This window comes from Cydia splendana, chromosome 19, assembly GCF_910591565.1.
Source record: "Cydia splendana chromosome 19, ilCydSple1.2, whole genome shotgun sequence".
NCBI classification, from domain to species: domain Eukaryota; kingdom Metazoa; phylum Arthropoda; class Insecta; order Lepidoptera; family Tortricidae; genus Cydia; species Cydia splendana.
The window spans coordinates 9,949,065-9,965,204 of NC_085978.1; the positions used below are offsets into that span (position 1 = coordinate 9,949,065).

The 16,140-nt window shown below is 38.9% G+C and overlaps 1 protein-coding gene across 2 annotated transcripts in view; it reads left to right on the top strand.

Annotated features, from left to right (window-relative positions):
* The window catches only part of LOC134800209 (flotillin-2), a 395,117-nt gene that overhangs the window by 319,698 nt on the left and 59,279 nt on the right, over positions 1-16,140 (top strand). For both annotated transcript variants that reach the window (XM_063772701.1, XM_063772702.1), the window contains exons 2-3: positions 5,050-5,144; positions 6,303-6,504. In XM_063772701.1, coding sequence (XP_063628771.1) covers positions 5,050-5,144; positions 6,303-6,504 — 297 coding nt within the window. The remainder of the gene's footprint in view (positions 1-5,049; positions 5,145-6,302; positions 6,505-16,140) is intronic.

A 16,140-nucleotide genomic window follows, 5' to 3' on the forward strand; every position in this document is an offset into this window, starting at 1 on the left:
CTAGTTGTGGTTCGTGGAAGGAAAGTGAAATGATGTGCTAAAAGCCTGATTACGTTTCCTGCCGCTTAGTCACTGCATCACGTCGCCCGTGTAACGGTCATGTCCTTTTAACTACACAATTGTATGATTTGCTACGCTCCGAAAAAGTGTCGCACATAAATCGCACTTTGAAATGTATGGATAAACTTGACCTGAAACACACCGACTAATTGATATCGTGAATTAACTTGCTCTGCAAAAATTAATGTAAATATATAATATTCAGATAATATTAATATCAATATGTAATAATAATTAATCAGCAAATACCTGAAATGTAAAATAACAGTTGGATATTGTACATATATTTATTGACTTGTAAAATGATTGCCTTTTACCAATAAAACATCTAAATCTGAATCTGAATCTGAATCTGCTAAAAGAGCGTTAGGAACTTAAGATTGAACATGAGACACCTATAAACTAGTATGTACACTAGTGTTATTGACGTTATTGTACCTACTACAGTTTGTTTACTTGGGTAGAAGTGTAATTTTCTAAATCCATTTACAGGTCGTTATCTAGCAGCGTACGCTGCGGAACGAAAAGGTTTGCTTGTCTAAACACAATGAAAAACTGTGACGCGTAGATAAGCCTCAAGCCTCTGTATTCTTTATACGGCATTTGATGGCACGCGATTGTCTAGATATTCTTTCGTAATTGAAGATATGCATGAGTTCATATTTAAATAGGTACGTTGCATTGTTACGGTGCAAGGAAAAGTCGAAGGCACAAGGCTCGGTAGGTCACCAATGCATTGGTCAGACCTAGTCAAAAATGCATTCAATGAACCACTCCATGAATGTACAAGAAGGGCTACAGTACGGGAAGAATGGCGACGGATTGTGAAGCTTGCCACCGGCCCTGATATGACGACCACGACTACTCTGACAAGAGTGTGACGACAAAGAAGAAGACGTTGCCTTAGGGCAGTCAGCTAAGACCTATTACAGTTGGGCAGTTAGAGTAGGTATGGCCAAGCACGCCCGTGAGAAACTAGTATCAAATTCTATACAATACGGCCCGCAATGGTGGAAGCATGGCCCGCCGGTCAAAAAGCTTGGAGACATCTGTAGTTTTGTAAAACTTCCACGACGAGAAAAATGATTACCTACAGCCGGGGTGAACGTGATTTGACTAGATTAATTAGAATGCCGTTACGTAATTTCCGGAATTTATCACGCCAAATAAAGAAAAAAGAAGTGCTGCCTACGTTACCGCGCGATAAAATCATGAAAAGTAGTTGGCAGGTGTACACTGTGATCTGGCAAGGAAGTGCCCATGCAGCGCTTTATCGATGTAGGCCTTCGGTCTCCTCAAGTGCTTGAAACTTACCGTCGAGCCTTTAGAGAGTCTATGCGCTTTTTCATACCCTTTCAAAATTAAGTGATGTCTGATCTCGGCCCTGCAGCCCCCGGATCCTGCAGGTTCGCCTTAGGCCTCCCGCGGAAGCGTCGCTTGGATATTTTGGGTTCCGGACCTTCTCATCAATTTTGTATATTTTATCTATCACGTTTTTCTATTACGTATATGGGCTCCGGTCGTCCGTGTGTAGTCTTTATTTAATTTGAGTGAGTTATTAATAAGTTAATAATGGTCTGCGCACGCGCCCTGTCGCCCTTGGGGAAAGCGGTGCATTTCCCCGGTGCCGTTCACAACTTACTTAGAAAGTTCATAAAAACGATTTCTAAGGTAACAAAATTGAACGTTATGCAACTGCATTACTGCACGGCAAGTCAACAAAAAGTACACAAAATCACTTTACAATAATAATAGAGTAAAGGCATAATAATCTAGTAAGTGCCAATGCCAACGTAGTAGCGGATAAGATTACTTATCAAAAGTATCCACAATTCTCTAAGCTTTATTAAACATACCCACGTAAAATTACGTACTGGTAAAAACATAAGCCGCATTTTGCCTCGCCCTAATCGGGCAACAAAGAGATTTATGTAAGTATATTGGGTATATCTCTATTTGTTAGTTGTATTACTTTGCCGTTTACCGAAGTCACGTTAATTACCGTAATTGAAAATGTCATAAACTTATAAGAAGAAGACGAAGAAGAAGAAGAAGAAGAAATACATTTATTTTAAAGTCACAACATAGTACATGAAAAAAAAGAAAATTATGCAGACATAAAACAGATTAGGACGCTAAAATAGGATCCCCACTCAGCATGATGCCGCGGCAGACCGTGGCGCTGGTTTTCTGTGGGGACCTGACTTAATCTAAAATTGAATGGCGACACGTATTACGCCAACGACACACAAATAAATTATTTACATTGATTTTTAAAAAAAAACATGAACGTAACCTAAGCTCCTAACTGTGATGCATTATGATGTTGACGGATCGTATAACAGTCGTAACGAGAAGTGCAGTTTGCTAACATGGCTCTACAATTATATGCCTCAAATTGCCAGAATAGCTACATAATGAATAGGTCGTAATGAATGTACAGCCAGCTACAAAAGTGCATGGCCACTTTATGAATGAATTCCATTAATATTGTGTCCTTGCAATTGTGTAATTTAATACGTGCAATAATACCTATTAGGAAATATATACTTCTTATTTTGAAATCTAATGTAAATCGTATCATTTGTTTAATTAATTTCAACTGTCGTAAATTGTCACTGCTGTAATGTCAGATGCAATTGTGAGAACGGGCATTGATTTGTTTCATTGCCTACATACTGAAGGTTATTTCTACGGTAATGATCTTTAGGTATCTCCTAATAGTCGTATATTAAACAATCGTCCCTTCCGCACTAGGTACTTTCTTTAATAACAGTTTTTTTTAGCCCGTTATAGTGTCCCACTGCTGGGCAGAGGCCTCTCCCCTTGATTTCCACAACTCCCGTTATAGTGCTTACAATACCAGTTTAAGTCGACAAATCGATCATGCTATGGTATTCTGTTTATGATTGACAAATATGTCAGATATGTTTTTGCTGCGATGTTCAACTCCATTTCCGTTCATGTATTCCCATCTCGAGAGTTGTCTTATGTCCATATTTCCATAAGCAATGTTTATGGCGCGGAGATAAAATTCCGTAGTCGGGAAAGCAAATCAAATCGGAAGCGAACTGAATTCCAGCCTCCGTACCGCGTCAGGTTATTTGTACCTTACTGTTTTTTGCTTGGCTGTCCATGCTCATCGTAGTCATCGTGTATCGTCGACGAGGTCTAACCAGTATAGTGAGATACCTTTTTTTTATAAAACACTGTCCTAATAGGAGATTTTTCATAGTTTTTTCTAACCTAGACAGTAAAAATGACAGACAATTTTTATAGTATACATGTCAGACATTTTTTGTATCGACAGTTTCCGGCGCGTTACACACGTATATAAATAAAGTACCTAAATGGGTAGAGCGTAAGAACTCCTCAAATGTGACGTTCCACGGCAAAAGGTACCTTATGGCGGCTGGCGCTTACGTCGCATAGCGCCGCAATAATATTGGAGCGAAGTTAATAATAGCGTAAGCGCCAACCGCCATAAGGTACCTTTACCCGTGGGATGTCAAAAGTGCTAACGATACGAACGATACGTAAATGGCCCGGCCCTATTTGAACTTTAAGATACGTCAAATATTTGGTCTAGAGACAGTATCTAGACGTAATATTTGACGTATCTCAAAGTTCGAATCAGGCCGATAGGTAATAGTTATTAGATAATAAATTAATAACTTATTACTGATCTTTATGTTACATCTGATTATGCTGAGTCAAGTGCTCGCCTGCATTTAATAAGCGATGGCAATAGAGCCCAGCAGTGTCAGCTATGTTTCCTTTACAAGTGTACCTACCTACCTATACCTAAAGAGAAAGTGGCAAGGATAGAGCGTCGACCTACGATTAAGTAGTGGAACTGGTCCTGTCAGGAAGGGGCTTGCGGGGGTTACTGCCCGTTTCTAGAACCATCGACACAGCGAGTTAACGTCTACCAATGGTCATTTGTTGTTTTGAGTGTCGGCTCGATTCGGGAAATGAATTAGAGATTCACTAGATATGAAATAGTAAAGATATGTGAACGTTCCACGGCAAAAGTTACCTTATGGCGGCTAGCGCCGTGATTCGGGAAATGAATTAGAGATTCACTAAATATGAAATAGTAAAGTTATTGTGACGTTCCACGGCAAAAGGTACCTTATGGCGGCTGGCGCTTACGTCGCATAGCGCCGCAATAATATTGGAGCGACGTTAATAATAGCGTAAGCGCCAACCGCCATAAGGTACCTTTACCCGTGGGACGTCATATTATCTTTACTATACGTATCTAGTTAATCTCTAATTCATTTCCTGAATCGCGCCGTGTGTCGTTTTAAGAAAACTAAATCTCAATAAATAGGTAGGTACTAGGTAAGTTTTCAGCGCGCATTAGGAAAAAGTAGAAGAAACATTTTTTTTACGCGAAAAATATTAGGCCTTTGTATTAATGGAGAGTTGGTCGACTTGGACGACCCTCATACATTTTTTTTGCTTCAATTTTTTTTTCTCTACCTTTTCCTAATCAGAACACGATACCGGCGAAGAAGCCCTTAAACGGATCCCCACTATTTTGTTACATTCTGTATGTAAACTATAACCACAGAATAAATAATAGTCTAGGTACAGAAGACTCACTCTCTAACAAAACGCGTCTGTTACGATCAGGACAGATATGGCCGCTATTAGGTGGCGACATCGCCACGCGCGGCTTATGGCTAGCCACCAAAATTGGTGTGGAACGGATGTACTTTTAGCTACCTGTAACAAAGCGACGAAATCGCAGAGTGAGCCACGCCTGCTATAACTCGCCCCGTATTAACTTAATTATGTACTAATAAGTAAGGTTAACCTACCCATATACCTACGGAGTGAGCCCTCTACGAGTATTATATAGGTTACTTACTTATTTTTCTCTAATGTCAACGCCCACGTCATCCTTTATCTCAATATTCTCAATGAATGCTTTATTTTATTGTTAGCAATGTTGATTAAAGAAGTATGTTCTGTTCCCAGGTGGATGTTTCGGCTCCACGCAGAAGAAGACCATCGTCGGCGGGTGGGGCTGGGCCTGGTGGCTCGTCACCGATGTGCAGCGCATTTCGCTTGAGGTATGCTCCTAAAAGTACAAACAGCAACACACCTAACTGTACCCATTGGGCCTTATTAGTTATTACAAAAGGCATAAGGTCCACCGATGTACAGTTAACAGTGTGAGCGATGGTACTTCCATGTCACTCGAAAGTCAAAGGGCAATTGAGTAAGCTATGCTGGGAGTTTATTGGCAAAATTGAATTAGGAATGTGGAGATCCGTAATCTCAGCAAACTTAGAAAGTCACCAGAGTATAGTATTTTACACACACGAAGGGTACGATGATAGATGTTATCTCAATACAATTTTGCGAGAAACGCCAAAGCGTTTTAAGGCTATAAATTCTATGCATTGTGTATCATGTCATGTACCCAACGTGTTTGAAATATACTATAAGTGGCAGTGGAGAGCCACATTGCTTTTGGGTTCTAAAATCAATGGCCTTTTTTTTTTTTTGACGGAGTGGGAATGCATTTACGCAGTGTGTGGGACTCGCCGCTCCTTATCCCTCTCTTAGCGAGAGGGGGGGAGAATTTGGCCCTACCCACTAAACCCACTCCGGCGTTTCACCCTCTTTGCCGTTCGTGAGGGCGCACTGGGATCGAGGTCATTCCACCACGGCGCCCTCCGGCAGCCCCGGCTTATCGCCAGGGCACCCTCACAATGCAGGGGGGGATCAGAAACGCTTGATCCCCACTTGACGATCTGAATAAGCAGAATAAAATCGTTCGGCGTTGATCCATCGAGGAGGTGTATTAATTTTGACTGTTAACCCTTTACCAGGCTAAGCGATATATATTTCCCACACACGGCACTTCAAACATGTGTTCTATTTTCGATGAGTACCTATATAAGGGCCACTTGCACCATCCCACTAACCCGGGGTAAACCCGTTGAATCGTTACCCAATGTCAAATTGTACTGGTAACCATGGTAACACGAACCTCAACCGGTTATCCCCGGGTTAGTGGGATGGTGCAAGTCGCGATAAGACTGACATTCGATTGTCATTTTTGAAATGTCAGCCAGGTAAATGGTTAAACTGCATTGCATTTGTTTGAACAGATTGAAGATAATACTTCCAATCAATCAATCAACCGATCCGTCATTTTACGATATTTTTAATAAACTTCAACTAAGTTACACGTATCATTAATCCACTTTGTAATCCTCCAGGTTATGACCCTCAATCCGATGTGCGAGTACGTGGAGACCGCCCAAGGCGTCCCTCTCACCGTCACGGGCGTCGCACAGTGCAAGATCATGAATGAAGACGAACTCCTCACAACTGCCTGTGAGCAGTTCCTGGGGAAGTCCGTCAAGGAGATCAAGATGACCATACTGCAGACGCTGGAGGGCCACTTGAGAGCTATACTCGGTAAGTAGTGAAATATATATTTGATAAAAGCGCCATCTAGCGGCGAGTAGTGGTATTTTATGAACAACACATTATGTCGCAGTTGGTTGATGGAAAAGCAGATAGTTTCGTCAAGATGTTCACAGATGGCGCACCATGTCCATAGTTTATGGAAGTAAATTATTGTAACATTCTATTCATAATAATATTATAATTTTATTCTGTATTAATTTCTTAAATATTAAATACAATTTCGGTTAGTAGTTTTATAGAACTTAATGCAAGTTATACTTCGAATAGCCGGCGCCAACATATAAGATGATTTGTTCCCCCTAAGTGGCAATAGATGGCGTAACATGTCCTTTGTTTCTTGGTGGTTTCTTGAAGAAAATAATGAAAAAAGGCGCTAATATGTATTTATTTATTGTTAAAAATTATTCTGTGGTTTAAAATATATATCATTAATATACAAATTAGAAACAGTTTAATCATATTTATTTAATAATGACATCATAAAAAAAACTTCTTAGTGTCCATGACACAAAACTTTCGCTAGTTTCGTTTTCGTGTTGGCCGTTTTGATCAAGACGTGAACTGTGTCACCTAGATTCCCACGACGTGACATTTGTACGGCACTATTATTTGGCCATGACGTTTATTATGACATGACATGACATGACCATTGGATATACATTGGATGGCTTATAGCACTCGTAAAAGATTGATATAGGCAAAGACATATGTAACTTCGTATAAGACGAATAAAGTCTAAGGAAAAAACGTGCCTCGGAATTCAAGTAAAAGTCATTCTCGAATAGATGGCGCACACACCTTTAGCCTATCCTCGGCTAGATGGCGTGACGACACCGTTTCATATTTAACAATTTTAACACATAGATATCAGTGAATGAACATGGATCAAACTGATATAAAAATAATAAAATCATTTATCCATATATATAATTTTTTTGATAACTTTATACGTTTTCATTTTGAGTTTTAGTCGTGTGTCGATAGATGGCAGTAAATTTACAGTGACTACAAAATTTACAATGACAGGACCCCTCTATACTATCTATTCTTTTTGATATAGGTAAGTACTTAACCTGTAAGTTGCCGGCACTACGTTTTTATTCTAGGTGTTATTTTTTCATCTATTTAAGATATAAAACTTAATCGTATTATAAATATTATAATCAAAAATGGTGCTACTACTAGCGCTATCTGTTATTACTTTTTGATATCAGCGACGTGAAGCAATATTCACTTTTATTTTAATGTTTTTAATAATTTCTATTCTTGTCTTGAAACAATAAAAAGTAGGTTTTTTCCTAGGCTTATAACTAACTATTAAATACCTAGTAGACATACATTTTGTGGTAGATCAAACCATTTTTAGATATTTACTTAGGTGATATTAAAAACCAAGCTCATGATAAATATGAGCGCCGTACGAAACCGGTATACCGGCATTTGGGCCAAGTAACAATAACATGGCCATATCTCTTAACCGCATTTTCCCGTGTCAAGGTCTCGGTCACAATGCTGGTTAACAATAAACAAATAATGTACTAGATTCTTATCTAGACCTAGATTAACACATTCACTACCCCCGACGCACATGTGCGTCCACCGTCATACAAGTTTGTTCCTAGGCCACGCCCCCTGGCAGTGAATGCGTTAAGTCTAGAATTTGAGGCTCAAATTTTGAGCCTTTGAATCTTGAGCTTAAGTTTTGTTCTATATAATATATGTTAATATTTTTATAAGTATTTTTATCGTCATCTATTCCGAATGCCAATAGCTTTGCTTAGTTTAGGAGTGGGTCGACAAATGTTTATTTTGTTTTTAGCATATTAACTATTTTTACGTAGGTAACCTATTTATCTTATATGGATACCTATCTAGATCTACTTCCTTGTCAATTTCAAGGTAATAACCATAATGCGCTCAATGTTCGTCATTAGATGCTGTTAGCTATTATTAGCGCTCTAATACAAGGCATCGATCGCATAATTGACCCATTTTTGTCTCTATAAGAATCGAGAAACTAGCTCCTGATATGAGTTGTACGGAAATTTGTTCGCGAAATAACTAAAGCACTTCCGTTTACTTATAGACATGCGATTGATATATTTGAAACAATACATATGAATATGATGGAACATATAAAGTTGTGATATTCTATTGGGACAATGGATACGCTTTAAAAGCAACCAATTGGGGTATGCATTTACCATCAATCAGAGGGCTGTAAAATATACAAACACTAGCTTGGTGTTCGTCACATAACTTTCTTGCGTATGCGATACATGTGCGAATAAAGAGCGGAAAGAGCCTGAAAGTTAGAGTTAGAGAGTTATACATAATACATAATACTCGTACGACCGAGTTCAATGGAGTTTCAATTCTGATTTGTCTCGATTATTTTCTGATTGTATCGACTAGGACTGACTAGGTCACGTCTGTCAATAAACGAGGAAGCTAAACGCTCTGTTGCGAACGAGATTGTTTTCTTATTTTTTATTTCACAACTTAATTAGGTCCCTACTTGGTAAATCGAAATAAAATGGTTTGGTGTGTTCAATTTCAATTTGTTGCCATGACAACTTATCCAATAATAAAGGGCATTTTTATTGTTTCGCATCTCTTTAACCATCCGTATCTCATTAAACCAAAACCAGGCAGCACTCGAAAACATAATATTTACGTTTCTGATCAAATTACAAACGCCCGTGTTGCAAACAACATTCAAAAGGTTTTAAGGTATGCCTTGGTTCCATTATGTTTCTCATGGTCTGTTTTATCGTTAAACCGGAATCATCTGTTTAATCACCATGTCTATTTCCACGTGTGTCATCCAGGTGCGCCGACTTTAGGACGACGAAGTTAGGACTCCTGAATTTGCATAGTAATTCGCTGGCGGCTATCCGTTGTGCCAGAGTTTGGGCTTTTCGAATTAATGAATTCCTAATTTTGCTACTCACCTCTATTTTCGACAGTCTGTCGAATGAAATTATGATAAGAGGTTTATCTTGTCCATTTCCATAAAACCAACATCTTTGTCTAAACTTTGTTTTTAATTAATCATACAATCCTTACCAACTTGCCATACATATACGCATTCTTGCATAGTACGTTACAACGGGGCTCAGGTTTTCTTAAAATCATAATAATTCCAGCTGTACCTATTGTTTCTTGGAGGTACTTACCTATGCGGTTATTATAACCGCGACTAATTACTGCTTTATTTCGAAACGATATTTAGTCATCTGAGACATCGGTGCGAATATTATCTAAAAATTAAAATTTTCATCAGTCCAGACCATCAGTCCATCAGTCCGCGTGTTACACGATAACTCTCCCGTCAGTCTGACCAGACTGATGGACTGAAATGACGCCAGAATTAGCGTGTAACCGATGTCTAAGATATACATTTTCTAAACCACATTAAAAACAACAAAAATTAACAATACGTGTTTGCTTAACGCCAATCGCCAGCGATCAATCACCTTCTCGACCGCCATCGTAAATATTTCGGCGCTGTCGTATGTCACGAGTCCGGAACAGGAAGGGCCGTCCTTCCGAGTACATATACGAACATGCTGGTACATCTGCCAACTTATCTATTCGTCCGTCAACTCTCTAACGCCTTGACTGTAAGTCTAATATCGCTTGATTGGAAAAAAATAAGTTGTCGCTAAATATAATGAGAAGGTTTTGTGTATGGAAATAGGTACATGAGAAATGCGGGGCAGTGATCTTTTGAGGCGGAATTTGATTAGAAGGGCAAAGGTAAGGATGGGTTCTACGTCTACATAATGCAGTTTTGTTATTGGATGGTTGGAATGAGGAAATGACTTCAACAGTGATTTGCGAGGGCTTGGCATTACATGCGATCTATTATTTTCTATTTTTAGACCTTGTGGCACTTTAAAAAAATTGTATTGGCACCAATTGGTAGTGGCAGTAAACCAGCTAGTGTCCGACCGAAACATGTTTTTTTGCCGAAACCGAAACCGAAACCGAATGTTCGGCTTTGGCTCTAGTTTCGGCCGAAACCAAAACCGAAACCGAACCTTTTGTAGATTTGTTAAAATCGTTGAAAAAATGTCATAAAACCGCTTTTACACACATATTATGGGGCTGTCAACACCCAATGTCCTTGAAATTGATGTTACTTAAGCAGTTTTTTAAGAAAATTACTAGAGTTAGACCAAGATAATTCTGCAACGATTTTGATAACACACGCAGTGCAAGTGTTATTTTAAACGTCAAAACTTCTATGAAATTATGACGTGTAATAACATTTGCACTAGTTGCACTGCTATCAAAATCATTGTAGAATTTTCTTGGTCTAACTCTATTCATTCACCAGTCAAGCTAACATGTAGATATAGGGTCAACTAAAAAACCAACCATAAACGCGAGCGCAGCGAGCGCGAAATTTTTTGTTGACAAATATCGCAAGGCCGGGTACCGATCTTCAACTGGGCCTAATAGTCCGAAGTTCCCCAGTGAGGCGAACTTTCGTGCGAAGTCAAAGCCGTGCTTCAGGCTTCAGGATAAGTAGTTGAGCACAGACTCCAACCAATGTCCATTGTATTAAAAAGCAAAAAGCGAGACCGCAGGCCGAGCATGGCGCAGCGAGGCTAAAGGCTAAGCTGATGTAGAGGACATGTGGAACACAAACCAATGGTAAATTGAGGTGAAAAGTGAGGCTAAGGTCGAGGTACTGGGGACACTTTTAAGAGTTTTTTCTTCGTTTTAATCAATTGTCAACTGTTCAGCCTCGCAAAATATAAACTATTGAGAAAATCAACTTTGCGGCACTAGTTGAGCGTAGGCTTTAGCCTCGCTTAAAATTTACCATTAGAGGTATGTAGGAAAATGACTGAATAAGTGAGTGAATAAGAGCGAAAAAGACATCGTTCGACTCGGGCCGACCTGATACTGGGAGCCCCGATATGCTTAATCGGGCCCTGCTTAAAATTACCTACCATTAAACGGTTCTAATGTCTTTATTTTTTTGACTTATGTATCTGAAATTTAAATCACAATGTGTAAATATTTATAATTTTATACCTAAACCGTTAACGAGTAATATTACACAAATAATCCACGTTTATTTTTATTACAATAGTTTTCTTATTATTTCCTTAAGTGCTGGTGGCCTAGCGGTAAGAGCGTGCGACTTTCAATCCGAAAGTCGCAGGTACAAACCCCGGCTCGGACTAATGAGTTTTTCGGAACTTATATACGAAATATCATTTGATATTTACTATTTGCTTTTCGGTGAAGGAAAAACATCGTGAGGAAGCCGGTCTAGTCCCGATAAGACCTTAGTTTACTCTCTGGGTTAGAATATCAGTCTGATGGCAGTCGCTTTCGTAAAAACTAGTCCCTACGCCAATTCTTGGGATTAGTTGTCGATTGGACCCCAGGCTCCCATTCCAATTGCCACGGCTCGGCAAAAATTCCGGTATCACGCGAGGAAGATGATGAGTTTTCTTATTATTCTCTTGCCCAGGGCCCAGTAACATGCGACAGTGCTATCTCATTCACTCCGATAGAATTAGACAGTGTGCGCGTTATAGGTATTGGCAGCCTCTTAAGACTGCGTCGACCGTCCAGTGGCGCCCTCATTAGTGGATTGTATTTTATAATAAACCAATTAATTTCTGTACCTATACATGAATCAGTATATGTAGGTATTAATATTGTTGTCCTACTTATTCCCCAATTGTCCGAAGTACCATCTCGTAAGTTTCGGCCCGGCCGAAAGGTTCGGCCGGTTTTTGGCCGAAACCGAAACTCCAGCCGGAACATGATTTTTTGGCCGAAACTGGCCGAAACCGAAACCGAAACCGAACCTTCGGTCGGACACTAAAACCAGCACCACTATATAGTACCAGCATGACCGATATCAAATTTAACATTTTCAATGTCATTTTTGAGTTACCTACTGCATGTTTTATTAAGGATAAAGTGATTAAGGTGTGTGCAATTTAATGAATCAACTGATGAACTCATCGTCATCATCATACCAGCCCTTTATCGCCCACTGCTGAGCATAGGCCTCTCTTCTAGTACGCCACTTGTCCCGGTCCTGAGCTTATCTCAACTCCTCCTCCTCTACAAAAACCACACGTCCTGCAGGAAACTCCCTTAGGTAAATGGGCGGACTTGTCCTGGAAACTTTTTAAGTATGTACTGAAGTAACGCTATACGATAGTTGAGAACCAGATAAACTAGCCTTTAAGGAGCCCACTGATTAACAGTGCGCCGGACGGTGTCGGCCTGTCAGTTAGAACAAAATTTTTACAGTTCCGAACAACTGACAGGCCGATACCGTCCGGCGGACTGTTAATCAGTGGGGCCCCTTTAGCATCAGAAAATAATACCTGCGAGGGCTGATCCCAAAGTTGTTAGTTGCTTCGGCTCTACTCATGCGATTGCAATATGATTTATACCATTGGGAGGGATATTTCAATGCTACTTATGGCCATGATTTTTTTTAAACTGATGCGTTTTTTTTTATATATAATATATTTTTTACTGAAAGCTGTTTTGTATGGAGTTATAAATTACTAAGAAAAAAACGTCCTTTTTTTCACAATTAAATGATTTTCGTATTGAAATTTTTAAAAATCGGACTTACATTTATTTACCCGGGGCTAATTATTCGGTTCCTTCTGCCATTTTCGATATGTAATTGAAAAATAATTTTATTTGATAAAGCACATTTTTGAATTAGTATCTGAAATTACTACTTTTGATAAAATGAGTAATTACTGACACCTATTAAGTCATACCTAATTATGATTACTCAATCAAAATGATTTATACGTAATAAAACGGTCGAGATTCGCAAATAGCAGCACCTAAAAAATCGAATATGATATTAAACCAATAATGTTTATAAAATGATACCACATAATGGAGTCTCAATTACTGATCATCCTGATGGCTGGTGGTTAGTCTTCGGCACGTCGATTTAAAAAAATAAAAACTATGCGTTTTCTAAAAATGAATTGATGTCACCTCTTTACGTACTGAAATATCCCTCACAATGGTATAAATCATATTGCAATCGCATGAGTAGAGCCGGAGCAGCTAACAACTTTCGGATCAGCCCTCGTACTACACTTAGTACCTATATAGATTGAGCCTCATCTCGCTATAAGTTACGAGTTAAAACCTTATTCGGGTCTACTTAGTCATCTGGCAGATTAATTCGCCATGTCAGAAAACTTTTTTAGAATGAGCTACCTACCTACCTACCTGAAAACATCAGTTTCCATATTTATAAAGAGCCACTAACATTTATTTGGTGGATGTAGGTACCAGAATTTAAAACATCGCGATAGCCGCGCTTGGGGACTTAGGCCAGAAATCGTCAGAAGTTGTGTTGACATGAAAAGAACAGCCACGGACTTGTGTTAGTCCCTGTCTGTCAGTGTCAACTCAGCGTGTTATAGTGAACCGTTAAAGGGCCGGCCTACTTTTTCTTGAAGGGTCTCAAAGGGCAAGCCAGTTCTTAAGGGTATTTTTAGCAGCGAAAAAGTTGTCTTTTGCGTTGAAAATTTCGCTAACTAGAATTTTGCCCTCGAAACTGCACTTCAGTCGAGGGCCCTAGTGCGTGGCGAGTACAAAAGAAGTTCTAGCGTCATTTAAAAAAAAAAAGCAATCATCTATTTTCTGACCTGAATAAAGTTGTAAGCTTTTCGGTTTGAGTAATATTGATTTTCATTGCATTTATTAACTAAATAATATATTGTGGAACATTTATCATAATTAATTAACATTATCATCATTGAGATAAACATTACTTACAAATTACAATGTAATAATTAAAAATGTCAAACATTTAATTTAAGCATTGTTTTATTTATTATCAGGGTGACTTCAATAAACAAACAATTTTGAGCGGTATTTTTTTAGCCAAGCCAGCGGCAATATTTTCTTTCATTACCTGCAGGAGATTGCCACCTTAACTTCGGATATTATGTTTGTCTAGACGGAGTCTAGGGGCTAGTTTTTTTAGGGTTCTGTACCCAAAGGGTAAAAACGGGACCCTATTACTAATATTTTATACGTACGTTCTTTTCGACCGCACCTCGATCCTTCATTTATCTATGAATGCAACTGATTATAGCCCCCCCCCCCCCCTCGCCTATTATTTAAAAGGCCCAAGGAACTGGGACAAAAAAACAAAAACGCAATTTTCTTGTTTTGGTCATACTTCAATAAGGACTCTCAGTGACTTTGACGTCCGACATGTAATTTTCTATGACGGCTGATCGGTGATCACGTTGTGTTTTCCATAGAAAACGAAGCGCCGAAAGCTCCGGCCCGGCCCCGGCCCGGTCTATCGTGAGTCACTCTTAACGTGTCTAATACCTTTAAACGAGCAATTCTTGTTTATTTATTTATATGTATATTTATTTATATATATATTTCGGGGATCTCGGAAACGCCTCTAACCATTTCGATGAAATTTGCTATGTGGGGTTTTCGGGGGCGACAAATCGATCTAGTTAGGTCTGATCTCTTAGTAGCTGAGTTTTTATATGTTTTCCGAGCGAAGCTCGGTTTCCCAGATATTATTTTTTAAAGGCGATGTGCTCAAATTGAAGCTGAAAGAAAGTGCTTCTTAAGCAAGCTCTGAGTCTCATGAATATTAACACTAGGTATCTCAAGATTTGGTTGCTATCATGCCTTTATATTAGCAATTCCAGCAGCTTTCTTGACTTAGTAATTTCAATCCACAAGTAATCCACGTACAGGAAATAAAGTAGGAATCTGTAAATACCCTACAACCTCCTTAATACCTAAAAAATAAAGAATACATAATATTTCTTCCTCCTAATATTAATAATGATCTTCAAATGATGGAAGAGATTTTATCGAAAGTAACTTAGGTATCTCTATCAGTTATCTACTTAGCGATCACCTTTCAAAGTCCGTTTGGCACTTTAACACGATGTAATGAAATCGAAAATCTTTCTGCGTCTTCGGTCACTTTAGTCGCACACCAAAGTTATTTTATGACTATGTTTTATAACAGTTTACACAAAGCACAGGTCGTATATCTTCAATACGAGTGCTTTAAGCATGTAATAAGTAAGATCACTGCGAATATGACACTTGCTCATATCACCTGAGCTGTTGGGCTCTGGAGTCTAGACTTAGTTCTTATACAAGATTTTATCGCAGAAAGCTCAGTCTTGGCTCCTGGGAATGGGAACGTGAGATACAAAATCTAAATATATACAATAATCGCGTTTTTGTATAGATACATATATAGGGTTTGCACGACGGATCCGAAATGTATGGGAAGATCCGCGGATCCGGATCCAGATTAGGATAATTTCATACATTTCGGATCCGGATTGCAAACCCTATACATATTACAAAGCAATCTGAAACGTTGAAGGTAGAACCTGGAAATTTTAACATGTATTCTCCAAATCCAAATGTTATATATGGAAAGGTTAAAATGTTATAGAATCACTCGAGAAGGATTTTCGAAATTCAACCCCTAGGGGTGTATTGATACTACACACATGTCAGACATATACTCAGCATATTATGTGCGCCGTCAAGTGCTCGATCAGTACGAAAAATAGATTGCTTTTTGCAAAAAAAAAAATC